The 27,496-nt window shown below is 54.2% G+C and overlaps 10 protein-coding genes across 10 annotated transcripts; 4 read left to right on the forward strand and 6 right to left on the reverse strand.

The window, feature by feature from the left end:
- Positions 1-2,047: 2,047 nt before the first annotated feature.
- Positions 2,048-2,550, reverse strand: M406DRAFT_355361 (uncharacterized protein). The gene has a single exon (XM_040923148.1). The coding sequence runs from the start codon at positions 2,478-2,480 to the stop codon at positions 2,250-2,252; it is 231 nt and encodes a 76-aa protein (XP_040777746.1). The 5' UTR covers positions 2,481-2,550; the 3' UTR covers positions 2,048-2,249.
- Positions 2,551-4,004: 1,454 nt separating this feature from the next.
- Positions 4,005-5,661, forward strand: M406DRAFT_274202 (uncharacterized protein). The gene is made up of 3 exons (XM_040918215.1): positions 4,005-4,233; positions 4,301-4,917; positions 5,007-5,661. The coding sequence occupies exons 2-3, from the start codon at positions 4,498-4,500 to the stop codon at positions 5,160-5,162; spliced, it is 576 nt and encodes a 191-aa protein (XP_040777747.1). The 5' UTR covers positions 4,005-4,233; positions 4,301-4,497; the 3' UTR covers positions 5,163-5,661.
- A 2,249-nt stretch (positions 5,662-7,910) lies between these two features.
- Positions 7,911-9,770, forward strand: M406DRAFT_287719 (FAD/NAD(P)-binding domain-containing protein). Its single transcript, XM_040918756.1, has 3 exons — positions 7,911-8,124; positions 8,284-9,129; positions 9,288-9,770. Exons 1-3 carry the CDS (start codon positions 8,014-8,016, stop codon positions 9,507-9,509), a joined length of 1,179 nt encoding a protein of 392 aa, XP_040777748.1. The 5' UTR covers positions 7,911-8,013; the 3' UTR covers positions 9,510-9,770.
- A 1,130-nt stretch (positions 9,771-10,900) lies between these two features.
- On the forward strand, positions 10,901-12,098 carry M406DRAFT_239600 (uncharacterized protein; the record flags this gene model as incomplete). Its single annotated transcript, XM_040916093.1, has 2 exons — positions 10,901-11,917; positions 12,063-12,098. Coding segments are annotated over 2 exons (1,053 nt in total), but the record flags the coding sequence as incomplete, so codon positions are not given.
- A 374-nt stretch (positions 12,099-12,472) lies between these two features.
- M406DRAFT_287724 (actin cytoskeleton-regulatory complex protein END3) lies at positions 12,473-14,161 on the reverse strand (the record flags this gene model as incomplete). The annotated part of the gene is made up of 3 exons (XM_040918757.1): positions 13,664-14,161; positions 13,307-13,541; positions 12,473-13,197 (listed from the first exon to the last, which is right to left on the reverse strand). Exons 1-3 carry the CDS (start codon positions 13,898-13,900, stop codon positions 12,473-12,475), a joined length of 1,197 nt encoding a protein of 398 aa, XP_040777750.1. The 5' UTR covers positions 13,901-14,161.
- A 1,146-nt stretch (positions 14,162-15,307) lies between these two features.
- On the reverse strand, positions 15,308-18,211 carry M406DRAFT_327908 (uncharacterized protein; the record flags this gene model as incomplete). The annotated part of the gene is made up of 4 exons (XM_040920265.1): positions 15,308-15,625; positions 15,670-15,753; positions 15,785-17,554; positions 17,669-18,211. 4 exons carry the CDS (start codon positions 18,209-18,211, stop codon positions 15,308-15,310), a joined length of 2,715 nt encoding a protein of 904 aa, XP_040777751.1.
- A 1,903-nt stretch (positions 18,212-20,114) lies between these two features.
- Positions 20,115-20,803, reverse strand: M406DRAFT_321363 (uncharacterized protein). The gene has a single exon (XM_040919495.1). The coding sequence runs from the start codon at positions 20,744-20,746 to the stop codon at positions 20,375-20,377; it is 372 nt and encodes a 123-aa protein (XP_040777752.1). The 5' UTR covers positions 20,747-20,803; the 3' UTR covers positions 20,115-20,374.
- Positions 20,804-21,071: 268 nt separating this feature from the next.
- M406DRAFT_355363 (uncharacterized protein) lies at positions 21,072-21,771 on the reverse strand (the record flags this gene model as incomplete). Its single annotated transcript, XM_040923149.1, has 1 exon — positions 21,072-21,771. A coding segment is annotated over exon 1 (336 nt), but the record flags the coding sequence as incomplete, so codon positions are not given.
- Positions 21,772-22,421: 650 nt separating this feature from the next.
- M406DRAFT_25725 (uncharacterized protein) lies at positions 22,422-23,738 on the reverse strand (the record flags this gene model as incomplete). The annotated part of the gene is made up of 1 exon (XM_040917162.1): positions 22,422-23,738. A coding segment is annotated over one exon (1,317 nt), but the record flags the coding sequence as incomplete, so codon positions are not given.
- Positions 23,739-25,643: 1,905 nt separating this feature from the next.
- M406DRAFT_60940 (uncharacterized protein) lies at positions 25,644-27,090 on the forward strand (the record flags this gene model as incomplete). Its single annotated transcript, XM_040924711.1, has 2 exons — positions 25,644-25,691; positions 25,771-27,090. The coding sequence occupies 2 exons, from the start codon at positions 25,644-25,646 to the stop codon at positions 27,088-27,090; spliced, it is 1,368 nt and encodes a 455-aa protein (XP_040777755.1).
- Between the last annotated feature and the right edge of the window lie 406 nt (positions 27,091-27,496).

Below are 27,496 nucleotides of genomic sequence, written 5' to 3' on the forward strand. Positions count from 1 at the left end.
GCCCGCCAACTCATCAGTGGCCGTCATCGCTGCCCCTCAGTCACAGGCTCGATGCGATGTGACTCTCTGTATTGTTCTCTGGGGCGGAGGGGGACCGAAACACAGGGTCCCTGCAGATCCAAGTCTTGGCCTGCATTGATTGGAACACTCACTGCCACTTTTCAGGGACCCATACAGAGCGGTGAATCCTGTTAGTCGCTGCCAAGCTTCGTGTGAGAATAATTCTTATGAGCGATGGAGGCCTGTTATTTACTTGGTTGGCTGAGGCGGCTTTTCTTGGCCCTCGGCCACCATTGGTTCAGACAGGTTTCTCAAGAGTTGGTTTACTGTGCTAATATCCATCTTTTCCCGCCGATGTTGGCGGTTCAAACGACACGGGTTCGCAACACAACCTCGTATCTGACGTCTCAGCGGACAAGCTTAGCGGTTGAAGATGATTTTTTTTTTTTTTTTTTTTTTTTGCTTTTTCGCCCCAAGATCATACGAGCATACTGCTAATCCAGTCACTAGAAAGTCAAGAAGAACAAGTTAACGACGCTCACCGCTGATCTCGCACCTGGTAGTACGTATAAAGCCTGGAGGGTTCCGGTCACTGCATTGGTAGGGCTGAGATACGCAGCGCTAAGATGTTGTCAACTTGTCAAAAGCGTTGCCCTAACGCAAGCCACGAGCCACATTGGGGGTTGTGATGACTGCGAACGAGACGCGCGTCTCGGGAATTTCTTTTCCCTTCGCCGTTGGCAATGCTTCGAGGCATTCTTGGACACCGACAGAGGCAAGACTTGACCTCGGTCATTTCGGTGCTGTCGTACGCGTTGAGCGCACCTGATGGCGGCTGTGCAGCAGCACTCTTTTTGAGACAACTCCTTTCATGTCAGAACCTGTCTCCCATGAGACTGTCTGTTTTTTTCTTCTTTTCTTCTCTCTTTTTCCTTCATCTTTCTTTTATCTCTAAATTAGTAAAGTGTGGCGTCTGACGGAACACAATCCGACAGCATGCACAACGTCGGTAAGGCGGACCCCCTTGTCTAAGGCTGTGCACTCAGACCAAAAGCCGATGGAAGAAAAAAAAAAAGCGATAAACTGGCGCGCGAAGGTATTCAACAGTGATTGAACATTATGAGCGATCTGTGATGTCGGTAAAAGGTCTAGACATGTGCTCGCTGACGCTGGGTCTTTAAGGGCCGGCAGTAAACGGCAATTTGGTAACCAGTATGAGGCTGTACCAAGGAGCGAAGGCGAGATCACGAGCTTCGTAGGTGGTGTGACACTGCAGAACGGATAGAGGCCGCCGAGGAAGTCTCGGCTCTCTGGTAACGAAAATCGCTTATGATGTGGGAAGATCGTGCAGACTGAAGTTCCGGGGGATGCATACTGAATGTCCAATCGTGGAATTCGCCTCATGACGTTTAGTTGTAGCTTATTTCCGATGCTTGTATCATTGAATATAGCTGAAGAAGGATCATGTGCGGTCCGAAACTCTGCGACGACCATAATGTCCATCGACTGCGCATTCTCGGACCGACTGATTCTGCGCGGCTCTGCAGGTCGTCTGCAAGTATGGTCTGCTTGCCACTGATTCTCCAGCCTCATTGACTCTCTTCTCCAAAACTCTGCAAGCGTAGGACGAAGAACGGAATTCGCTTATGCAGCCATCCCGCCAGATGATGGAACACTCGCATCATGCTCGTGGCGACCAGTGGTTTGACAAGCCTGCGTGGGCCGGGCAGATAGTATTTGAGAGCTCGTGCTGTGGCACACGCTGTGAAAAGTCGTCATTGGTGTAGTGCTCTTGTACTCTTCGAAGCAAAAAAGAAAAGAAAAGAAAGAAAAAAAGAAAATCCTCAAAAATACTTACCCAGGTGGCTACATGTCATCCACATTGACGAAGGGACCCTACTCAATCTCTTCTCCCGCCGTCTAACGCGAGGGCGGCAGCACAAATGAGGCTAGCTGAAGCTCTCTATGCTTTACCCTCACTGGTAAGCTTGTCTCGTCATGTCTTGTGACCGGAAGGCTTTTTGGCCGCCGAACGGGTGGCGTAAGACATGTGTATATGCTGTCATATAGGAATATCTGGGCTATCCGGTAAGCGAAGACCTCATCATTTCCAGGCTGACGGGCAAACTATCCGCTTCTCGTGATCGACCACTCATATCCCGTCCAACGCTGTCATCACAGGACAAGACGAGGTCGCAGCTTCGTTCTGGGAGCTGCAGCTCTCCGATGGCTAGAGTGGTGCTACCAGGTTAAGCGATGCTGACAGTACTCGCTGGCTTCGGCATAATGCCCTGAGTTGACGCTTCAGACCCTGGGAACACGAAGGCGCAGAAGACACAGGGCAAGAGAGGGTGTCCCAGCAAGATAGCAGTATGACGTACCAGGGCGCTCCGTGCACGTCGTCGATGGGGGCGAAAGACAGCACGGCCCTGCTTTTTGGTGCTGAGATCATCAGGGGCATGTCTTGCCCTGGTATGCATCTCCTCGATGCGTAGACCCGTAGAAATAGATTTTTCTCCAAGAAATGAAAGCCTGGCTCAGAGGGGAATGATCAACCATGGATGACATCGTCTAGACGACCAGCCGTCTGACGATCAGCAGCACCAACGAGGCGACGAACAATTTTTAAGGTCGTCCGAAAGCTCGTACAAGCGCACCATGGGGTCAACTGGAAGCCTCTAGGTGACGACAAGTATCATGCCAAGATTCGGCACCGCATCTGTCGAGGATCAGGTAGTACCGGACCAAGGGAAAAGAAAGAGAAAAAAATGGAGTCGTGAGGGGAGGGATTTGGGTTTACCAGCGTTGTTCGCCCTCTTGCCCTGCGTATTACGTCTCGATCGCTAGACTTGATCTCATCTCATTTTCTCGGCTGCGAGAAATGACAAATGCCGGCTGCTGGCATAGCGAGGGTCCGGACGCCGTGACGTGGTCTGGAATGTGCCTGCTTGCGCACAGTCCCTGGTTTCAAGGTGGTGACTGGAGGGAGACTGCATGGTGATACTTTGCCTCCCGTTCCCGCGTGAAATGAGGCGTGTTAGGGAGGCGAGTGAAGAGTATGTGATTGCGTGGATAGCTCCTAGACCCAGGCTCGAGGCAAGAGCTACAAAGGGTGAACAAATTGGATGGCAGGCAAAATCTGGTGTGTGGCAGAGCTGGTTCAAAAAGGTTCGGTCGGGTCTCTGGTCGCCAGAGCCGTGATGTGTGTGTTTCCAGTCCTTCTCTAGGTACTCCTTCGTAGAAAAACGACAGGAGTAATAATAATAGTAGTAATAAAAAAACAAAAAGCTCAAAAAGGATAGACGAGATTTGAGTTCGGGCACGTCAGTTAGTCATAGAGCAGACGGGAGATATTGACGGATGGAATGACGTTGAACAATGTCGAAGGAGGTTGCTGTTGTTGTTTTTGCTGTGTGACGAGGACAAGATTTAGTGAATCGTCGCAGGTGCAACAAACTTTAAAAAGAAAAGAAAAGAAAGGATGAAATGATGAAAGGGAGAAAGAAAAAGTCCCGCGCGACATGTCACAAAAAGATTCTGGAAGATCCGTCCCCTGTGACGGCGCCTGCTGTGGGCATGGAGCAACAGTGGGGGGCAAAAAGGGCAAGGGCACACCTAAGATCTGTGAACCGGCTAGGCGGGTACCCGTCCCAGCAGAAGCCAAGAGCGCCAATAGAACAGCACCTGCAGCACGGCTTCAGCCTTATAGGCAGTAGCACGCGACTCACATGCCATAGCGCTTACCCCCTGTACAGTAGCGTCCTCGCCCATGTGGTGATCCCCTGTGCTCTCACCCACCCTGCCCCTCCCGCCCCTTGGCGGGTACCTGAATATCCTGAACATCGCTGCAACCTTCTCCCCGTCGTATTGGTAGCTCTGACCCCTGCGCCCGCCGCCTGGAGCATCACCTGGAGCTAGCATCGTACGTACAATCTCGAGCGGCTTCGTAACGATCCCACCCAGATTGAACCGTCACCATTTCCGCTTCCTACGCGCTAGCTTGGGCTTTTCCCAATAACAATCTCGTTTCTGCTCTTGTGTTTTATCTTTCCATATCAAGTCACAAGACTTGTATATTAAAAGTCATGGTGGCCCTCCCCTCCCTCCATTATTATTCTGTCTGTCAATTTCCAGCAGACGTGGTTAAATATCCACAATCGCCACCCTTTCCCCGACCTGTACGTACCTCCGCCTCAAAAAATTGAATAAACATCTACGGGCTGTTGCTGTACCGTAAGTCTCTCCCTCTCTCTTTCTATCCTGCTGAGTGTCGGACCCTATGTCTGATGTCCTTCTATAGCTCTCAGCGCATATAGTACTGCTACTGTACCGCCAAAAAACAAAACCAAACCCATTCCTCGACCAGAGTTACCAGAGACAAAGCACAGGGCTTTTCACGCCGTCCTTTGAGTAGCCTGTATACCACACGACACCCTTTCAGTCAGAGTTTCTCTCTCGCTCGCCTGTTACAGTCGTTACGGCCCATTCTTGCCCATCATGTCAGGACCAGGCACCGCAAGGGCGCAGATCTTCAACGCAAGAGACCACGCACATCTGACGCCTTGGCTGGCCGGTCTACAGGCCCAGTGTATCACGTCCGACAAGACCATCAGCACCTTCCTGCCTCCTCTGAGCCACGAGAAGCTCCTCGTCTGGTGGAAAGATCGGATTGCGGAGGCTACTGGCGGCACGAGGGTGATCGTGATGCTGCTTCTTGACTGGGAACCTGGCACGAGGGTGCAGGGAGATCATCTGGTTGGTGTCGCCATGCTGGCAGTGCCGCATTGGGAGACGGCGCCGTTCCGGGCGACGATCGAAACCTTGCTGCTCAGCACCAAGTATCGTCGCAGGGGAGGCGCGACGACTCTGATCAAGGCTCTGGAGACGCAGGCCCTTCTCAAGGGTAAGACCCTTCTGGTAAGCTGGCTCCCTTCCATCCCCTCCCCCCTTTTCACCGATTTCCTTTTGCATAATGTACTTACTCACCTACTTGGCTTGTTCTACAGATGTGCGAGGTGGAGGACCGATCCCCAGCCGCGGACCTATTCATGCGCCTGAACTACCAGATGGCCGGCACAGTACCCGGTTACTGCATCAATCCGAGCGGTGAGTTGAGAGGTTTCGTCTTCCTCTACAAGAACATCAAGGGTGCCGGGAACTAGATGTCCAGACGATCATCACCTAGCCCACCCTTAAACAGGGCCAATTCGTCGTACAGCACGCCAATTGCTATTTTTTTTTCTTCTTCTTCCTTCTTTATCTTTTCTTCCATTTGGTATTCCTTTTCCAAGCCAAGCGCCAAGGGAGCGTTTTTGGGGGACCTCCTCGGATGGAGCGGGCGGCCAAGAAGCGCCCCAAACACGAGCTGACGCTCCGGATGCATCGGATGAGGAAGGCTGGAAACTTTTTCGAGGACGGCAAGATCTGGACATAATTGTGTTGGAGGATCTACAGTGTCTTTAATTAGACCTCAACCATGTCCAGGCTGGGGTGAGGACAGAGAAGGCGAGGGTGGGATCTGACGGTGCGGTGGGTTGGATATCTGACTTGGAAACTTGTAATATTAGGTGGAGGGCGATTAGAAAGTACTAGATAGAGTTCTGGTGCCCATACCCATTATAGCTATCTAGAATTTATGTATTATAACATTGACTGTTTAACAAATCCGGTGATAATTGCATGTATGTGATCGTACCACCATCTTTGTGTGTATGTCTCTGTCTGTCTCTCTGTCTCTCTCAACGCAAAACAAATTCCATCTGAGGACGTTTCGTATCAAAGAATGGCCTGAGCACCTCGCTTCGTCTCAATGTGTAAGAGAGATCTGCAGGGCCCCAGATACTAATCGTAATTGCAGCAGGTGTCACTTCAAACCTCGTCTGTTCGCTGGAGCCTCTATCGTCACGTGCAATCTCGCCTTGATGCCCAACGTGAAGGTTAGAAACAAACAGGGGTACAATACGCGACGCTTGCGCCTGACTTGTCTCGAGACCCGAAGAGAAGAAGGAAGAGAAGAAAGAAAGAAGAAAAGAAGAAGAAAACCCTGTGGTGGTGGCTTACAATCCCCACCAGGCTGAAGGCCCTTTGTTCAGCCGATGCCTCTTCTTGACTTGACTCTTCCCAAAGAAATAAACGAAAATGAGGCAGCCTGTCAGTGGCCTGACGTGTAAAAAGACAAAGAGAGGTACATACATAGTCGTTAAGCAGCAGCGGGCCCATGTCGGAGCAGGCCTTCATAAACGAGGGCCTGATCAGCATGCATCGGGCTCAAGACTCCATCATGGTCTCATCTCGCTATTGAAGCGAACCAAGGAATGTTTTTTGCTCTCTGGACGTCGGCCCCGTTCCCGATTTCCCCACAGGCAGGGCGGCGGTCAGGCATATAGTGTGCAGAATGGTTCATTGAGTTATTCAAGGCTTCTTCTCTTTCTTCTTCTCTTTTCGAAGGATACATCTCAGTAACAAGCTTGCAGATTGAATGGCCGATTAATTGATTTACTATCGTCGTTATGCGTCCACTCCTCAGACATACGAACAAACCGCATCTACTTGCCTCATCTTGGGCTGCATTAAATGAGATAGAGGACTCTATACTTAGATTTTAGATTCTGGTTGCAATTCCCCTCCCGCCCCTTTTTCTTTCTTCTTCGTTTCTCTCTCCAGGATAGTTGGTGGCTTGCAGCCTGAAGAGTAAGTGTCTCAGCCGAGCTACGCCGCTGGAGTTCTTGTCTGCTGGCGTGATCAGTCCTTCGCTCGTTTACCTCCTCCGAATTTTCGTCGATACAACATATTTGCCTTTCTGAGAACGTCGCAGGTTCAAGTTTCACAAATATCTACATAAGAGACTAAACACCAAATGCTCAGGCAAGTCAGGTCGGCGGAAATGTTCTGCCGGAGTTCCGGCCGAGTGTATTGGAACTCCTAAAAAGCACCACAACGTACTACGGTCCAAAAAGTTAAAATTTCGGGACCGAGCCGATACCCATCAGGATCGACGTCCAGGCCCGAAACAGGCTTGCAAAGTCTCCGATTCGTTGGTATCTTGAAGAGGGGGGGGGGGGGCCTCGTTCCGCCAACATAGGCACTCATGGCACTGTCTCCTGTTGGTATTATCTTGTGCTACCTGAGAATTAGTATGATTTTAGACATTGTCATCATCCTCGGTTTGAGAGAGAAGCTCACCATCCGGGACCGAGAAGAAAGTGTGTCTGCTCTCCTCTCTGGAGTCGGAATTATTCTCTGTCTGACTCGAGTCTATTTCCAGCTGGCTCAAAAGGATGAACGAAGGGGAGGAACAGGAGCGGCGAGCGTCCCGAACGGGGTTATCACCGAAGAAATCCCAATAAGAAGAAGAAGGGAAAGTAAAGAGGCTGGCTGGCTGCAGTGGTCGTCCGAGAGGTGGCACGGTCCTCGTTGTGGTACTGACGACCCGCTTGCCATGCCGATGATACACTCTCACACCACAGTTGCTACACATGAAGAGAAAAAGGGGGGTGCACAGGAAGATAGCAGCCTGTTCTGCTTCCGATTCGGGTCCCACTGCGCCTGGGAAGCCGGAGGAAGAAGAAGAAGCAAGGAAAAAAGAAGAAAACTGAGAATCCCTCAGATACTATTATAGTATATACCAATACTTTATTTCCTGCATAGTATAAGTGCCTAGTATTCACCATGGTAATTCAATCTGGTACAGTATGGGTGGTCTTGTCCGGTTGCAACGGAGGCGGACCCTGGGCCCCGGACGGAATACCAAAACACAACCTTAAAACCAAGAGAGCACTTCCCCATCCCGACCTCCGTTGCTCAAAGTCGGTCTTAGTTCCCAAAAAGAAAGCCGAGACAAGACCTTACCCCGTCCCATCTTCATTTTGCTCCATCTTCTTTACATCTTTTTTGCCTGCTTTTCTGTTTCTGTCTCTTGTTCTTCTTCATTCTCATCGACACACGCACACACACACAGACACACACGCAAACTTCACACACACAGAGCCCACTTTACTCAGAGTCCTGCCCACAATGACAAAGACGGTGGTGATCCTCGGAGGGTCCTATGCCGGCCTTCATGTCGCGCACTACCTCCTCAAGAAGCAAAAAACCCTGGACGTCAAGGTCATCCTGGTATCAAAGGTTCGTGTGTGTTGGTAATCAAGGAGAGCAAAAGGGACAGGACGATAGATGTGTAGCCCGCCCATCCTTTTTGGGTTGTGCTCTTGATAATGAGATGATGGACTTCAAAGAAGACGAGGGCCACCTGGTGAACAAACTGACAAATGCCTCATCCTCTAGAGCTCCCAGTTCTACTGGAACATGGCTTCGGTCCGCGCCATCGTCCCCAACACCATCAAGGACGACCAGCTCTTTCAGCCGCTCGCCGCCGCCCTCGAGCGCTACGACAAGGACACCTACGAGATCCTCATCGGCTCCGCCCACAAGGTCGACACGGCCGCCAAGACGGTGCTCGTCTCTCCTACCACGAGCACTGGGTCGTCGTCATCGCCAGCCGAGGACCGCACCCTGACCTACGACCAGCTCATCATCGCCACGGGCGCCCGTAGCAGCAGCGGCACCAGCAGCAGCAACAGCACCACCCTGGAGGTGCCCTGGAAAGTCCTCGACACCTACGACGAGACGGTGGCGAGCCTGGACAAGACGCGGGAGCGCGTGCAGGCCGCCAGCACCATCATCGTCGGCGGCGCCGGGGCCACGGGCGTCGAGGTCGCGGGCGAGCTGGGCTACGAGTACGGCAAGACGAAGGAGATCACGCTGCTGTGCGGGGGCCCTTCTGTGCTCGACGGCGACAGCATCGGCGGGGCGGCCAGGGCGGCGCTGGAGAAGCTCCACGTCAAGATCAGGCTCGACGCGAGGGTGAAGGGGTCCAAGAACCTGGCGGGCGGCGAGGGCAAGACGGAGGTGAGTCTGGAGAACGGGGAGACGCTCACGGCAGACTTGTATCTCCCGACGGTGGGCATGGTGCCCAACTCGGAGATGCTGGACGGGGCGTATCTGGGTGAGAAGGGCTATGTTGTCACGAACGATCTCCATCAGGTCAAGGGGCTCGAGAGCGAGGGCGTCTGGGCTCTTGGGGATGTGGTCAGCAAACCCAGAGGCGGATTTCTCATAACGCAAAAACAGGTAAGTCTTTTTTTCTCAACTCCTCGTTTCTCGTTTAGGATCAAGTGGCTCTTGTGTGTGTGTGTGAGAGAGAGAGAGAGAGAGAGAGAGAGAGACAGAGAGGAAGTAGAGAGGGAAAGCAGAAGAGACTGGTTCGCTGACACATTTCATCGTCACAGGCTGCTGGAGTGGCAAAGAATGTCGAGCTCACCCTGCAGGGCAAGGCTCCCTCCACCGTCAAGCTGTTGCCTGTAGACATCATGGCCTGCTCGGTGGGCAGAAGTGGTGGCGTCGGGAGGATGGGGCCCGTCAAGATGTTCTCGACCATGGTCTGGCTGGCCAAGGGGCGCACCCTCGGTATTCAGAGGATGCCTGGCTACATCGACGGCAGTGTGGCTTAAGCCCCTTTTCTGCATCATAACTTTTTTCTCTATGGAGTTGTTATTCGTCCATACTATCCATTAGCCCATTCAGAGGAAGGCCTGTGCTGTCTTCTAGTATTTTTGTTGACGGATAAAAAGATCTAGAACACAACTAGACCAGACCCACAGAGGCGTTCATAATTCCTAACAGAAAGCTATACTACATGTAGTTAACTAGAAAGCTTGAAATATAATATAGTAATAGTTAAATAAATAAAGAGTAGAATAGGAAGACTATCCAATATCACAACTGAGTTTTAACAAATACAAGTATAGTGATTTTTGCCTTTGAGGATCTTGGGAGGGATGAGGAATATAACACAAAGTCCCTCCTCCCTTGCGTGCCGGGAATCCGTGATAGGGGCAAAGGCTAGAGACCCAAAAGTGGATCATTCTCCTCCTAAAATGTCGAATAGACATTCAGCTAGAAAGGGAGAAACCAGCCTGAAATGAAGAAGAATGGGGTGCTTGCGCAAGCCACGTCCTACTATAGCGTCTCTTTTCTAAGACGGGCGTCCAAAAATATGTCTTATCGTTTTGGCTGGAATGTTTTCAGCACGCGATGGCCCCTCTCAATTTACACTGCATACCTTTGACCGCATGCAGAACATGTCTCTCTCGCTCTCACCCCTTCTCCTTATACACATCTTTCTCTGATTCCTTCCCTCCATCGCGTTAGTTCTACCCGAGGCGGCGAGACACATTCTGTCAGAGGGGAAATGTGTCTTGACGCGTTAATTGATTGAAAGAAAAGGAAGAAAAAAGAGAGAGAGAGAAACCTACCACTTTCGCATTCAGGAATCCTCAAACCCTCTATCTCTTTCTTTTTCTGTCTTCTTTTCTTCTTCTCTCTTTTCTCTCTTTTTTAGTCTTTGATCTTGGTGTGCATGGAACAGAAGTAAAGATCCATAATGAAAATGTCACCAGACAGATCCTGGAGAACAGGCCTTTTTTTCAGAGCCCCTTCGACGCCCATCGCCAAGATTGGATGTTGCTGTCTACTCGCCCTTGCAGTATGGCTGGTCGCCACCGGTCTCGAGCGCCAGTCGGTGGTATCTCTCCATGACCTCAAGAGCAGTGCAGGCGACTTCTTTGCTTCCAGCGCAAGCGGAGACGATTCCAAATCTAAACCATGGACGCCTGGCTCCGGGTCGAAGTTGGGGAATGGACCACCTCATGATCCATATGAGGACGGAGAGGATTTGTATGCCTCCTCCTCCTCCGCTTCTGCGGATCCATCAGATCACAATCAGTCGCCGCAAGCATCATCATCATCACCAACAACAACAACGACAGCCCCCAAGAAGCCTACCACCTCAGCAAAGGCGCGGCCCGAGAAGACCTGGGACCTCGGAAGCTTCAAGGAGGCATGGCTTGCCACAGAGATCGGCGGCCCCTTCAACGGCTCCTGGCTCGCCCAGGTGTGCAACGAGACGACCTGGCGCTCCGACGTAGCCCTCCACATGACGCACAGCCGCGGCGGCCTGGCCAACGTGCGCGGGACCATCCTCGACTTCCTCCACTTTGCGATTCGGACGGGCACGGCGCACCTCGTCCTCCCTTCGTACGTGAAGCGCACCGACACCAGCCTGGACTGGATGGACGAGAGCAACGGGTACTGGCCCTTCTCGAACCTGTTCGACGACGTCTGGTTCCTGGACACGATGAAGACGCACTGCCCGCAGGTGACCTTCTACGGCAACGTCACCGACGTCCCCGCCACGGCCTTTGTCGAGCCCGACTACGAGATCCACACCGCGCGGCCCGACAAGAGGCCCGACGAGAGCATCGCCGCCACGGCCGCACACTTTGCCGCCTGGCTCGCCGACAACCCGGCGGGCTACCAGCCGGGCCTGCTGAACCTCGTCAACGTCGGCGCCACCCTGTGGGCTTTTGACATGATGACCAGCCCGCGCATGCGCCTCGTCCTGGGCCGCATGTGCAAGATCAACCCGCGCATCCGCGAGCTCGCCGCCACGGCCACGTGGAACCTGCGCGGCCTGCACAACCTGTCCGAGACCCTCGACCCCCGTGACCAGATCTACCAGGACGCCTTCTACGGCATGCACCTGCGCACCGAGGCCGACGCCTCCACCGTCAACTGGGACAGCCAGTTTGGCGGCTTCGACAGCCAGACCGACATCCACCTCGAGAAATGCCAGGGCCTCGGGCTGCAGGTCATCTATGTGGCCAGCGGGAACCAGGAGGATATTGAGCGGTTCAAGGAAAAGGCCATGGACAGGGCCAACATCACCGTCGTGAGCAAGAAAGATCTGATCACGGACCCGGACGACCAGGCCGTTCTGGATGGCATGACTTGGGATCAGCATGGCGCGCTTGATTGGGAGGTTCTTGCAAGGAGCACTTACTTTAGTGGACCTGTCATGGTAAGATTTTCTCTCTCTCTCCCCCTCTCTTTGGTTCCCTTTCCCCCAGACTCACTCTCCGACACTTGCATCGTTTCCTGGTCAGTGATTTCTCAAAGAGTGAGCGGTTGATGCTGACATGGTGCTGGTGGCCCAAAAATAATAGAGCAGTTTTTCTTGGAACCTGGCGTACAGGAGGAACCTCTACATCGAAGACGACAGCCGGCTGGACAAGGCGAATCCGTTCGCAGTGCAGGAGTTGGAACCACAGATTGCATTCGATGATGGTCTGAGCAGGATCATGCTCAGGACCCATCTTGACTTGGTGGAGCACATGGCTCCGCGCGGTATATTTCCATAAGAAGATATTAGCTCACTATGAAGGCGGCTTGTTTGATTCGCTGGTCCTGGAGTTTGTTTTTCTTTTTGGGTTTCGGGGAGCCTGGGCCTGGACCACTTTCAATAATGCATTTTGCCTCTTTGAATTCTTTCACAACTGCCGGCCTGCCTCTCTGCCCTGCACATGTGCCTTCCCTATCTCGGCTGGCTCATCGTCACGTCATGCATCAATTATGCTCACCGGCTCGCCTTCTCGTCCTCGATCTCCCTCCGTAGCTGCTCCAGCACCTGGTTCCTCGAGCTCAGGTGCGACTCCAGGCCCTCGACCTGCTCTTTCACGGTCTGTAGGTCGTCCTGGATGCCCTTCAGGCCGCCTCCGCCGCTCGCCTGGCCATTGCCCTGCTCGAGGTCCCGCAGCTGCTTCCGCTTGTAGTCCAGCAGCTGCTCCAGCTCCCTCTTGACGAGTGCGGGCTTGCTCTCCCTCTTGCCCGTGGCCCTGATCTCGGCCGAGCTCTCGAGCTTCTCGATCTTGGCCTCGAGGTCGTGCAGCTGCTTCTTGAGCCGCACCTCCTCCCAGTCGTCCGTCTTCTCCGTGCTGAAGTCCGTCCCTGTGCTCTTGAAGCCGCTGCGCCCCAGCCGCGTCAGGTACTGGTCGCCAAACTTGGCCTTGCGGCCCGTCGATGTCTCGTCGTCCGCCTTGACCGCCCACCGGCTCTGCGCCGCCGTTCGCTGGTTGTCGAGCTGGTAGTCGATCTGATTGCGCTCGAAGCTAGAGCGCAGGGACGCAGGCACCGTGCGCGGGATGCGGAACCCTTCATGTCGGTTATTTAGAATGTGGAGGAAGGCGAGGCAGGCGTCCTTGTTGATCGAACTCGCAGCGGACGGGTTGATGAGGTTCCATGCGGAGCGGATGTCGGTATCCGGCACGTCAAGGCTGTCGTAGAGATCTTGCAATGATCCGACTGGTTTTGTGTGTGTGTCCAAGTCAGCAACTTCCACGTCTTATCACCCTGCTTGTGCACACAGAAAACAGATCATGGGCGAGAGAAAGGACAAATGGTCAGAACTCACACGCTATCTCCCCTCTCATGTCCCTGTTCTCTTGGTAGATCTGTTCGTATTTCCCCTTGTCTGCCGGGCTCATATACCAGTCAAAGCCATCCTTGAGCCCCGGCGTGTCCGAGTCATCGTCGACATGCTCGAACTGTGCTGCCTTGCCCGTCAGGGCGCGAGTGGCTTGTACGAGATGTGCCTTGGACTCTGGCACCATCCAGTCTGGCAGCGTAGCCGGTACGTCCATGTACTCCTAAGCAGCGCCGGCAGTCAGTTACATGGATTTTCCCCCTTTGTCCCTCTCTGCAGAAGCCTCCCAGACACAACAACAGGTGGAACCCCCCAGAAAGAAGGAAGGAAAAAGCCCAAGCGTACCCCATTGAGTATGTCGAAAATTAGCCGCATGGCGACGCAGAACTCCTCAAAGTCCAGGTTTCCATCGTTATCAACATCTGCGAGGTCCCATACCCGCTCGAGCTGGTCATCCTTGAGGCCGCTGTTCTTGAGGACGGGGGCTGCCTGCTCGCCCGTCAGGTACTGGCCGCCGCCTGTCCTTGCCGAGAAGATGTTCCAGTAGGTTTCGATTTCTGAAGCTTCTATGCGAGGCGCCATGGTGACTCTTTTGTGCGTGTGTATCTCTCTTGGCAGCTGGTCTGCGCAATCTCGAGGGTCTGTGGGAGGTGATACGATAGTGGTCGATAGCGAGCGACGAAGAGGCCCTGGAAGACGGGAGTTCGCGGGAGGGTTGCCCAGACTATTGCTGATCTTGCTAAGCTTAAAGAAGAAGAAGGGAAAAAATTAGAAGGGTAAAGTAGTTGCTGGAATCTTTCTTCACGTCTGGTGCGTCTCTTTGCTGTGTCAGAAAAGGGCGAATGGACAAGGTATTCAGGGGAATTCGATGATGGCATACGGAGTCTCCAGCAGAAGGAACGAAATGGGGCAGAGAGAGCTGCTGCCCAAGGATGCCGCATCAAGTGGGTCGGCCTGCGCTCCATACCAGAGCAGTGGTGGCAGCCATGCAGGCAGGGGTTGTCTGTGGCCTCCTTCCCTACTGTATAGTCTGTCTGTACACAGTACAGCACTGTACACTCAATTAATTAGGACACCCATTTCTTGTCTTTGCCAATGCTTGCCCACCACAAGCATCTGGCTCATTCTCACCTCCACCAACTTTCACCATCCTCCTCATCACGACATGATTATTACTTATTCAGGCAGTCATGCTTACAATGATGCAATGTAAAGTCTCAGATTTCTCTCTTGAACCCTCCGGAATGTTCCTTTTGTTTATGTGTCCATTGGCCTGTTCAATTGTGATCCTGTCTCCCAAATCATGATCGCGATATGTTGTTGTGTTCCGGACCCTTCTTCGCCTGCACATCGCGGGGGCACTGTCGTCAAGTGTAAATATATAAGCCAACTCCCCCCCCCCCCCCAAGTTTCTGGATCAAACCTTTTTTCCCTTGTTTCTCTTCCTCTCTTCATATCCTGCATAGGGCATCTCCAAAGATTCAAAAAAGGCCCAACCATATCACCAACTGCCCCCTCCTTTTTGGGCCACTTTGTATTGCATATATTCCCTCCTGCCCAGCAATGGATGCATTGTCTTTGATGGTCCAGGTGTAGATGCATCAGATGAACCAGTAAGTAAACTCCTGAACAGAGAGAAGAGATGTGGACAACAACACAAAGACTCAAGCCCTCACCCCCCTCCCCCAAGGCCTGAGGCAGGACCTTTGGTAGCATCAAGTCTGAATGTCTCCTCATCTGCAACACCACATACCATCATTAACACAATCAGAGTATTTTTCAGAAGCTGACTTCTTGAATAGGGGCAGCAGAGCAGATTTGGTAGATGATGGCATCTTACCAAGCCCTCCAGATGAACTGCAGGACCTGTTCCTTGTGGTTCCTTAGTGGCAGCAGTACCAGCTATACCCATGACCCATCCCAACAGCCTCCAAAAACAGTCGGCCTTCCCCTGACTGGTATGGTGGGGAAAGACTCCTGGTACACCAATTACTCCGCTGGCTGGCTTGGCTGAGGGTCAGCCGCCGAGGCCGGTGGTCGCGAGGGAGACACGGCAAGCGCAGCAGGGTCGGAGTCGGGCACGCTTCTGGCCTTAGATGGTGGGACTGGAGACCCAGTATATCCAGCCCGTGTGGTCGCGGTCGTCAATGGCGCGTCCGCTTCTTGCTGGCGTCCCTGTTGTTCCTCTGCCTTGTTCGTTCCCGCCTGATCACCAGCTGCTGGCTTCTTGCTCGACGCGTCCTTTCTGGGCCCGCCTTTCTCGTTCGACGGGCTCTGAGACTGCTGCTGCGCGGTCAAGCTTGGAGACTGCGGATCAGCACTGGGGTCGTGTCTAGGTGCTGCGGAATGACGAAGTGGCGGCGCAGCAATGATCCTGGGGCCTCGAAGTGCTGATCCCACTGGAATGGGAGGCATGAATCTTGGGCCTGGGACCACTACACAGGGTGTAGCTATTATCGGTGCCACATTCGCAACAGAAGCTGCGTTTCCCGCTGGCAGAGACGCTTCGCTGCTGGGGGCCACGGAGCCCGCAATTATAAGATCTGCAGTGGGAGTGGTGGAAGTGGGCGGAACCAGAGCGCCCGTTGAAGGGGTGACACTCAGAGCGGCAGCACCTCCACCTTGATGCTGCGAGAGGCTTGATGGTGCCTCCTTGGCTACACGCTTCCTGGGGGCAGTAGGGCTCTCTTCGACCTCCTTTCGCTTGCGGGAGGCGGCAGCTCCTGGCACCCTATGACTGCATGTTGACTCAGCAGTTGGGACTGCGGGTGGGGGAGGAGGATCACCGGCAGAGTCTCTCAAGGCATCATCGCCGTTTGTTGCAGAAGATCTCGGTACGGGCTCGACCACACGCTGCTGTGGGCGCTCATCAACACTCATTGCGGCCTCGTTGTTCTCTACGGCATTGCTGCCTCTATCCAAAGGAGTCACTGGGCCGCCAGCGGTGCGCACTAATCTCGCCTGAGAACGCTGCTGTGGTTGCTGCTGCTGCCGTTCTTGTACCAGCTCGCCGCTCAGATCTGGCACAATCATCCTTGTGAAATCCATGAATGGCGGGTAAACGTGCGCAAGGTCGAACTGGTCGCCGAATGTAGCACGACCAGTCATCGCCAGTTCTATGTTGGAGTTCCCGCGGGCCGACTGCTCTAGATCGTCCAAGAGGTATCTCATGCGAGAATCGCCTGGCTCTTGAACGGAAGCAGTGTCGTCGGTGTCTGGAAGGAGATTCAAGATGTCGTGGGGAATGGGGTCGAAATCAAGACCTCCATGATGATCACCAGGACCTTCTTCTCCTCGATCAGCCACAGGTTCGTCATCGTCGTCATCAGGAAGGTTTACGAGAGCTTTCCAGTCTTTCTCCTGAACATCCGCCGAGTCGTCAGCTGCGGCCCCGTTGGTTGGGATCATCTGGATGGGAATGGGGGGTCCAAAGCCAGATCGATGCTGAGCCAGGTTGGGCTGGTGTGCTGGCATGCCGGCCATGATCTCAGAAAGCTCGTTGATGGGCTCTCGCGGCTCCTGCTGCGGCTCACCTGGGCCATAGTTGGCGATGGCTAGCCCATCATTGATGGCTAGTCCGTCAATTGAGCCCTCGAGAGCTTCCGGTTGTCGACGAGGTGGATCTGCGGACTGCGGGAAGTCGACGAAGGGGTCCGACATCAGGACGTCTTGATCCTCTGCCTCATGCCCATCATGCTCGTTGACTGGCCCCTGGATTGCGTCAAGTTGTGCGCCCAGTCGGGGGATTTCCATATCGACAAGTTCTTCTTGGGGCTGGGCCCAGTCCCCCCTGAGCCAGTCAAGTGCTCCTGGTGTGAGGCCATGATAATCTTGCCTGATTCCACTGGAAACGGCCTGCTGGAGAGCCTCCACGGACAGGTTTTCCATGCCGTCGATGGGCAGGAAACCCTCATATCGACCCTGCAGCTGAGAAATCGTCTTGGCCCAACCGACCTCGGTGATGGAGTTTAGAAAGCTAACACCCTTCTTGATATCGAGGTCGTCGACGCTGCTTGTGCAGAGGCGCAGGGAGTAGTGGTGGTCGTGGTGGCGCCGTGCACAAAACTCTTGCCAGGCCTGCTCCTCACGGTCGTACAACTTCTTGAACGCGAGCACCTGGACAAGGTCCAGGTGGAGGCTCTTGACAGCTGTGAACAAGTCCGTGGTATCGGTAGCGGTCTTCAGGATGAGCCACTTGGCGCCGTTGGGGAGGCCATCCCATGGCAGAGCAGGTCCCTGTGGACAATGAGGACCATATCAGCAATTCTGTCCTTCATTCCCAGCTTGCTGCAATAATATGGATGCCTTGAAGGAGTCATTCATGGGAGTGGGTGGATTGACAAGACTTACCATAGTACCGTCCATGGCCAATAACCTATCGCGGCCTGCATACCTCCAGGGGACAATATTGTTGTTATTGATGGGCTGGATGCCGCTACGCTGCGCTTGGCCGTCCCCATCGTCCCTGTAAGTTGCCTGTCGAGACCGCCGCAGAGGAGGGATCGAGTCCCTGGTCAGGCCCTGCCCGTTTCTGAGCATCTCAATGTGCTCCGCATGGGTGAGGCCTCTGTCGTCCAGCCACTGGTTGTATAGGACGCGGGATGGCCATGGGCCCGGGTAGTCCATGGGGAGAGAGCCTGGCGCGATGAACCTGGCGAGGACCGGGTTGAAGACTGGGTCGGGGTGGACGGCGGATGGACGGTCGAGGGGATAGACTTCGTCTTCACGATAGCGGCCCGGCATATGGCGCGACGACGCAGGGCGGAGGTGCATGGTTCGAGGGGCTGTGGCTTGAGTATCTCCACCTCTAGCACGGCTGCCTCCTTTGCGCGAACGCCCAGCCCTGGACGCTGACGCAGACCAGTTGCTGGTTGTCGAGTCCGTATCCGACATTTTTGCGGTTTAGGTGATCCGCTCACAGGAGTTATCGGCTCTAGTTTGGGTGGAGGAAAGTCTCTTGTGAGGAGACGGGTAAGAGAAACAAAACGGGAAGGGAATGTGATGATGGTGGGCGTATCTTGCTTCTGGGAAATGGTCAGCTTGATGAGAGGCAGCTTTGACATCAGCTGGTCAAAGAGGGGAGGTATGAAATGGGCATGTGTTGAGCTGTGAACAGCACTGGAGGAAGGTCACCAAAGGGATCAGAATCATAGGATCAGCTCCCCTATCGAATGAGAAGGATATTTTCTTTGGGCTCAGACCAAAAGAACAAGGGGAGGAATTCTGTGCTGGTGAGAAGGGGAGGAGGTGGTGAGGCGCTGTCATCAAAGGCGATGGAAACAGCACATCTTGGGGGAGGGAGCATATGCTTCTGTTGCACGAGAGCAGGATATTGTGGAGGACAACAATCAAGAATGGCTAGGAAAGAGGAGGGTGATGTGTTGCTGAGGGTGGGGAAATGAGTGGTGGGCAGCCATTTGGCGAGGTCTCAACAGATTTGCCATCAAGATGCAAGAGGAAGGCATACCAGCCTGCGCAGAGGAGGAAAGGGCGAGGTAGCAGCGAGAGAAGATATTGACTTACCTTGCTATTCAAAGAGTGAAGAATCTTGGATGCTTTCGTCGTTGCACCTGTGGCTGGGTTGGCAGGAAGGCTGATGATGCTAATCGGCGAAAGAAAGTTGAGGTGGTTGTTGCGTTTGTTGATGTTGTGACGCGTCGAAGGAGAAAGGAGATCAGGTTGTTGTAGATGGACTTGTCTGGGCGCGTTGTTGAGATGGACTTGGTCTCCTGTGTTGATAGCAGAGATGACCTGGTGAATCACAGGCTGGAGTGAATCGATGGGATCATTCACACTGCGTCACTTGGCCCCACGTGAGGTTTCTTCGTTTGTTGGGATGGGAAAGGTCTGTCGAAATCGGAAATACTTGGAAGCAGGCTTTGATGCAAGGTGCTGAGGGGTTAAGCAGAGGGACAACGGCCTTGGAAGCAACCAGGACGAGACTGCAGCCAGGACACCAGGGGACAGGAGTCCTGGATATCAAGGAGGAGAGTGTGATGGCGGTCTAATAGAAAGGGTCATCTCCAGATGACCCATTCACAGATCATGTGGGATACAGACACCATTTCTACGAGGAGGCCTGCCTCATTTGTCCTGGCCCTTTGGCTTCGCGGTTCACAGCTAATCATGTCATTGGAAAGCCCTACATGAATACAGATCTAGAAGCATAAGGCCCAAGAAGATATTCAGTTGATGTTGTTAATTTCAAAAACAAAAAAAAACCAACACAGTCCCAGCATCTGCTGTAGAGCCATGGAGAGCAGCATTGGAATGGGCAACGACAACAGAAGCAGCAGAAGAACATTCTCCAAGGTACATTTTACAAACAAGTATTGCTCTACATAGATCTCAAGGGCTGAACACTCAAAAGGTTGAGCAGCCAAAGTGCCAGGCACGAAAAAGGCAAGGCCACCACATCATTCATACCCAAGGAGAAGAACTCCCTGCTACTTGGACAGGAGGGCTAGATTCAAGCTCAAGAAAGGGTGAAGAAGGCGCGAGAGGGACCAGATATCAGGAGCAGACCCTTGCACAACTGAGCAGTTGGCAATGCTGCTGCTGCTGGCTGATGACAATATGCTGCTCCTACATATTAATGGGCTAGGTATGTGGAAAGGCCGGGAGGATCTCAAGCATGACTACTTGCTACCATGGCATAGCTGTTTGGGATTTGAGAGCCAGAAACCCATAGCTGGTATGACTGGACTTTTGTCGTCATCAACATCACCATCATCAGGACCTTGTTGGAGGTAGCTGCCTGAGTATTGCCAGCTGAGAGGGTAAAAAGAGACCAATTGAAATAGCAACATGCATGCCTGCTCATAATTTTTATTTCCTCTTTTATCGCAGGTACATCTTTTTTGAGTTACTGCTCCAGACTCCAAGCCAATTCAGAGAACTTCAAAAGGGGGGTATCTGTTCCCTGTCTTCCGTTGACGCCGATCATTGCCATGAGTTCATCCGTTGATGCCCTAGTTCTGTAGAATGGATGTGCTGAATGACCCAAAATGCGGTGATGTATATGGGACCAGTGCAAATACTCAAACCAAGTTTCCTTTACAGTCCTGTCCCCTTCCTTCCTATCATCTCCACATCAGGATCACCCTGGATGAAAGGGGCAAAGGCAGATCTGTTCTCGTACCGGCCCATGTCCATGGCGAAATCGTCCATCTCCTCATCCTCGTCCATGGTATCCTCGATGCCTCTCTTCCTGGACGGAGCGCTCTCCTGCTGACCCGCCAGCTGGCGAGAAGAATTCAGGCCATGCTGCTCCTGCACCTGGCTGGCACGCATGGTCATCTGCTGCGCATGGAGGAGATCCTCAAAGCTCTGCAGCCGGTACTTGGTGTCCTCATCAAAGGTGCAGCAGAACCGCTGAGCCGACACGAACTGCAAGGCCTGGACCATGGACCGGCCAAACATGGCCATCAGGTATGCCGCGATCACGGTAGCGCTCCGCTCGTTGCCGGTCTCGCAAAACACAAGCACCTTGCCCCGACGAGGGGAGGTAGCAGTGGCAGTATCATCATCAGCAGCAGCAGCCGCCATCGCCTCTGCCTGTGCTTTGTTGAAGTGTAGCATGTGGGCGTTGATCTTCTCGACGGCATCAGCCAAGCTGGGGATCCAGTCATTGGCCGCGATGTCGACGTAGGCTGCCTCGACGCCCAACTCCTCGACAGCCTTGTCGATCATGACCATGCGGAACTGGGCCATGCAGGCATCGCGGGCGGCGAGGAGGCAGGTGAAACCCTCTCTGCGGAGGTAGTCGCGGTCGCGGACGGTGGACATGGGGCCCAGGTAGAGGTAGTCCAGGATAGTCTGTGCCTTGCGGCGGTCCTCGTACACCCATGACTGATTGGCCGTATACGAGACACTACGCTGCTGCAGGCCGCCGGTGATGATGTCGAAGTCCTCGGCAGTGAGGTTGCTGGCGAAAGAATGCTCGTAGGAGGGCGTGATGTGGATCACAGCGTCGGGGCCAAGGCTCAGAGGGGTGGGGATGTGAATGTATGGAGGGCTGGGTGGGCGGGTGGTGGTGGGACCAGCCCGTCTGACACCATGAGAGATGGTGTTTCCACTGAGGGACTCCATTCTTTTTCTACCTTCCCCCCCTATTCTTCTTCTTCTTGTTATCCTTCTTCTGTTTTGTGACTGGCAGTGGTGTAGATATCTTGTTTAGTGTCGAGTGAGGGTGGCCTGAAAATGTCGATGCGCAATGTTGTCTTTTGAGGTGGTTGTCGTCAAGTGAGATGAGAAATACAGACTGTGTACCCCTCGAGGATAAGGTGAGCAGTTTGACCCACTGTCCCCTCATACAACAGCAGCAACTTTCTTTCAAACCGATTATTGGCAGTGACTGTGCTTCAGTATGTGTTCAGGACTGAGGATTGCTTCTAGGTAGAGAAATAAAGGTAAATAGGAGGAAAGAGGTCAACCATTCAGCTCTCAAAGAGCGTCGAGTCGAGGCGGCCAATATTAAGGACGTGGAGGAGTGCCTAGGCGAAAGCCTAGACAAATGACAACTGAAGTGAGGTCTAAATAAGGGGCTCCACACCCACCACAGGGCCCCTGCCGCCTTTGCAGCCGCCCGAGGATAGTGGGTCCATGCCTACTAAGTAGAGACACACGCTTTGGGGGCAGCAGGGGAACCCCCCCCCCAAGACGACGTTGTACATGAAGAGCCTCTTCATTTGTCACTTGTCCTTCTGCCCTTGCGCAGCTATAACAATGCTGCAGCCTATTTACCTTGTTCTTGATGATAAATGATTTTACTATTGAGGAAAGCACATGTGCCTGCTTACTGTATGCATTTGTATATCTCTTTGAAGATGGTCACATAGCAAGACACTCATAAGAAGTCAAGAACTTAACTTGAATCACCACTGAAGAATCTCCTTCAAGGTCTTGAATCAAGAATCCATTAAGCAGACTGCTACTAGACTAGTAACTCGATGGTTCTGGACTCTTCCAACTTCCTCCCAATACACCATCATCATGCTGGATCTGTGGATGTCTTTGTCCGCTGACCTGATGACGATGATGATGAGGACGAAGACGATGATGCTGCAACTGTAGCGGGTTCCTTGGCCATCATGTTCATGCTGCTGCTCTCCTTGGCCAGCGGCGATGGGAATTCTGGTGTGACGGACCGTGACTCGACGCCAGGCCTCTTGCCTGGCTTGGGACCCGACGTTGACAGCGTCTTCTTTTTCTTCTCGGAGGCGTTGCTCGACCTGCGGCTGACATTGCCTTCCCTTCCACCTTCGACTGCCGGAGTTGCGCTCCTGCTAGAGTGGCCGGATATGCTGCCTCGGCGGTTGCTCCCGCTTCGCGACCGTCTGCCCTCCTTCTCGACGACCGACAGCCGGCGGTGTTGGGGGGCGGCGGCGGCGTGGTGAACCTTTTCGGGGTGCGCGTGGTGGTGTGGTCTCTCCGTGTTGGCTGCTACTGCTGCTGCTACTGCTGTTGCCGGTGCCACTCTCTCCCACGGCATCCACCAGAACCAGCCCCCAGAGGACCTCCTCAGCTGGCGCTGGCGTGCCTTGAGCTTGGACCGGATGGCCGCCCTCCGCTCGTTCTCGCGCTCCCAGTATTCGGTCCTGTACAGCTCCCAGTTCTCCCTGAAGGTGGGCGAGAAGGGCTTGGCCAGCAGGAGCAGCTTCACGTAGTCTCCGCCCGGGGCCAGGTCCTCCTCATGACCGCCCTTCTCCTCGTCGCCGCCGGCCCCAACGCCGCTGCCGCCCAGGATGACGGGCAGGGGCTGGTGGTGGTGACTCCTGCCAGCGAGGTCCATATCCCTCTCGACCTCACGCAGGAGGGCGGGGTCGACGTGCTGGTAGGAGGAGGCGGCGGTGTTGGAGAAGAGGCCGTAGGTAAGGAAGAAGGCGGCGGTAGAGAGGGCCTCGGCCCACCAGGACCTCCTGGCGAGGACGAGCTTGAGGTTGAAGGCGCGGAGGCCGCGGTTGGAGATAGCGAACCATCTCCTGGGCCACCTGACACCGCGCTCCCAGATGCCCGTGGCCCAGACGAGGGCGGCGGTGATGATGCCGCCCATGAAGCAGAGCTTCTCGATCATCTCGACGCCCCAGTAGACGCTGCCGCCGACACCGCGGCCATCCTCGCGCGGGGCGAGGAAGAGGGCGTAGCCGAAGCCGACGATCCAGAGGGACAGGATGGACAGGAAGAAGGTATGGTGGCGGCGGCGGGCGCGGAGCTCGAGGTATTGGGCGCGCAGGGAGGCCTCGAGGACGAGCAGGTTGAGATAGATCATGGACGGGGAGGAGGGGGCGTGGGAGAGAGGGTCGTTGGGCCTGCCCGAGGACGGAGTGACGCCGCTGGTGCTCGAGGTGACGGGGGCGGCTGCCTTCTCGGCAGGGAGGGACGCGGTGCCCTTGACGATGGAGTCGAGGTCGTCGGCCATCGTGTGTGGAGAGGAGGAAAGAGAGCTCGCGATGCGGTCAGGTCAGGGCAGGGCAGGACGGCGACGACGAGGAGGAGGAGGAGGAGCTCCTCCTGTCTGGCGCATTCAGAAATATATCGTGCTCGTGAAGGAAAAGAACGCTGGTTGGTGCATGCATCTGTTTTGTTTGTATACGATCGGCCGGCGTCGAGGTTTGTTGGGTTGTGGGTGATCAATGGCCCCGTATCCCGTTGTCCCCAACCTACGTAATGGGGTCGATGTGGTGCCGTGTGTGGTTCGAGGCTGAAAATACAATACGACCAACAGCACGCGGGTGGAGCTGGCAGCTGAAGGTGGCCCTGAAGCCTGACCCCTGTTGGTTCTCTGCTGCTGCCCGGACTGACAGTGACGGGCAGTAAGCCCCAGTACTATTACAGCCAGCCTACTACTGCGGATACCGCCACTGTGGTAACTGCCATCCGCGCCAGCAAACCCCTCCCCCCACTATAACCCACTACCAATATCCATCGTTTGCTGTTGATCATCGCACCATACACCAAGTACTATGTGGTGACCAGTGATTTGTATGGAAATCAGTTACTATGCCGCTACAGGACTATGCAGAACCCAGTCAAACACCCAAACAGACGTCATCCCGAAAAGCCAATTCACATAGTACTGTGTCTATATATAAATAAATATATATACCTTGTCAGTTCTCAGGCACTATTCAAACCAATGAGCGACAACGGCAATACGGGATGAATAAAAGGCTACGGGATATTCAGGGTGATCGGACTCCGGTGCAATACTGACGCCGATGCCGACACCCCAACAAAGACAAAGCCGTGGCTGATGACACTTATGGAGCAATTACGAGACGAGGTTAGCACTCTTTTCTAGATATGTACTCGTCATGCGGGCCTCAGCGAAACCTGGCTGTTACCACACGGAGAGATTCTATTCCCCTTCAGGCGAAATCCTCCCCTTAGTCATTTTTGTATGATTCCACTATGGTCTGGTACATTACACGCACGACGCATTCTCTATTTGTACCCGAATCCGAGGGTTTTCTCTCCCTCTCTCCTTAAGTCCGCTTGCACCCGATGAATGATGGATTTCTGAGCCGCCCCTAGAATACAGACACGTACACAGAGAGACAGAAAGAGAGAGGGGAAAAAAAAAAGAAGACCATGTAGACAACAAGCCAAGTGAAAGCCACAACATCCTGCTTACGCACTTAAAAGAAGGCATCTGCCCCCTTTTCCTTGATCTTCCTCGAGATTGTGAGAAGAGTAGGAAATGCTAGTATTCAGACGCAACTGCACTCACCACCAACTGCTGCGATATTCCTGCTCATATTTGTTGTCATCTACAACTACTTTTTCGACGTGTTCGTCATCTTCATCTCTCTTGCCATCTCCATTTTTGTCCTCATTGAAATTCCACAACTCATCGAGGTTCAACATCCGTGTCAGGCCACCTTCCTCGCCCACGTGCAGTCCCAGTGGCAGCAGGAGCAACAGCAGTACCCGAAGCAGCGGCAGTGGCAGTGGCAGTGGCAGTAGCAGCACTAAACACCCCTACCACCACTATTACTACGACTCTAAGTCTACTAATCCCCGCCGCCGCCGGCCTGTTAACGTCAACGCCTACGGCCTCGGAACAATGTCTACCGTGGCAATTCCTCAACAACCTCAACCTCTCTTTCCCCCACCCACCCACTCGCATACAGACCCTCTCCCCAACGACCACGACCACCACAACAACAACAATACTCCCAGCGACTTCTCTGACGTCGAGACGCCCTCTGCCTCGTCTTCTCAGGAGGCACTTCCTACAAAACGATTCAGAAAGTCACGGACAAAATCCGCAAAGGTGGCGCAACACACGAACAAGCCGGGGGCGCCCGGGGAGCAGAAACTCATGTCAGGATTCTTTCCTCTGTCCTTACGAGATGCTGCTCACCAATGGGTATGTGGTTTCCCTGTTCTGCTAGATTTCCTTCCCATCTGTCTCGAACTGAGAGGCTAACATGATCGCTGCGGCAAAGTGGACCAACATCTCCCCGCCCATGTCCGAGAGGGCCGTTCTCAATCTCATTCCCTACCTTAAGGAGGCCGTCTCCTCTCCTACCACCACCTCTTCCTCCGAGCTCACCACCGCCACACCCGACCCCTTTGGCCACCGGATATGGCGCTCCACCATGGTTGCCCTCTCGGGCAAGAACCGTGTGCTGAACGAGTACTCAGTCGAGCGTGTTGGTGAGCCCGCCGAGGAGACCCTCGTCATGCTGCACGGTTACGGTGCCGGCCTGGGCCTCTTTTACCAGAACTTCGAGCCTGCTACCCGTGTCAAGGGCTGGCGCCTCTACGCTCTCGACATGCTGGGCATGGGCAACTCGTCGCGGCCCCCCTTCCGCATCAGGGCCAAGGACGCCGCCGAGAAGACCGTCGAGGCCGAGAGCTTCTTCATCGACGCCCTCGAGGAGTGGAGGAAGATCCGCAACATTGAGAAGTTCACCCTGCTGGGCCACTCCCTGGGCGGCTACCTCGCCGTCTCCTACGCCCTCAAGTACCCAGGCCGCCTCAACAAGCTCATCCTCGCCTCTCCTGTCGGCGTCCCCGAGAATCCCTACGCCTCCAAGGCCGAGCTGCCCGCGCCGGGCTCCTCCACCCTCGCCAACGAGTTCACCCAGTCCCAGGAGAGCATTGTCCACCAGGACAACACCAACTCCATCTCCGCCACCAAGCACGTCCCCCAAGCCGCCGCCCCCGCTCGCACCATCCCAGGCTGGTTCGCCTGGCTGTGGGACGCCAACCTCTTCTCACCCTTCAGCATCGTGCGCGCCGCCGGTCCTCTCGGCCCGCGCTTTACTGCTGGCTGGACCAGCCGCCGCTTCAACCACCTGCCGCGCCAGGAAGCCGAAGCCCTGCACGTCTATGCCTACAACCTGTTCCGCCAGAAAGGCAGCGGCGAGTTCGCCCTCAGCTACATCCTCGCCCCCGGTGCCTACGCCCGCAACCCTCTGATCAACCGCATCGACCGGGTCGGCCGTGGTGTCACCCCCGACAACAAGAAGGAGACGGGTCTCCCTGTCGTCTTTATGTACGGCGACAGCGACTGGATGGACGTCGCCGGCGGCTTCGCCAGCGAGGAGAAGATCAAGAAGCGTGTAGAGAAGGCTCTCATGGAGGGAACCCCCGATGAGAGGCGCGATGAGAACGGCAGCGCCAAAGTTGTTATCGTCCGCAGGGCCGGCCATCACTTGTATCTCGACAACCCGGACGAGTTCAACGAATACCTGAAGAAAGAGCTAGAAGAGACGAGGGATTATAATCGCCGGAGGAGGGAACAGGGCTTATCCGTCTGAGCACCAGGTCAACCCCTCCTGTAAAGGGCGGGGGTTGCCTACTCTCTTCCGTTCTGAAGAACTCTATATATAAACTAATACGAGGCAAAGAAGGAGAAAGATGATGATGAAGATACATGGACTGACATTAGCTTGGCGTTGAGGATTGGGCGGCGTTTGTATACACGGCAAAGAGAGTGTGCCTGTGAAAGAGAAGGAGAACTTTTAAACTACATCTGTCGAGAGAGTGAGAGACAAAACAGCGAGCCATTATGGGTAGGGGACGGAGGGCGTCTTGAGACGCATTCATGAGCCGGTTAGACAAGACCTTTCTATAATTAGATGACGAGAACCCGTATTCTTAGCAAGAAGAGAAATTACAAAAGTATTTCCATGTCTTGATCACAACAATTCTTGAAGAGTAAAG

Source organism: Cryphonectria parasitica (genome assembly GCF_011745365.1).
Source record: "Cryphonectria parasitica EP155 unplaced genomic scaffold M406scaffold_3, whole genome shotgun sequence".
Lineage (NCBI taxonomy): Eukaryota > Fungi > Ascomycota > Sordariomycetes > Diaporthales > Cryphonectriaceae > Cryphonectria > Cryphonectria parasitica.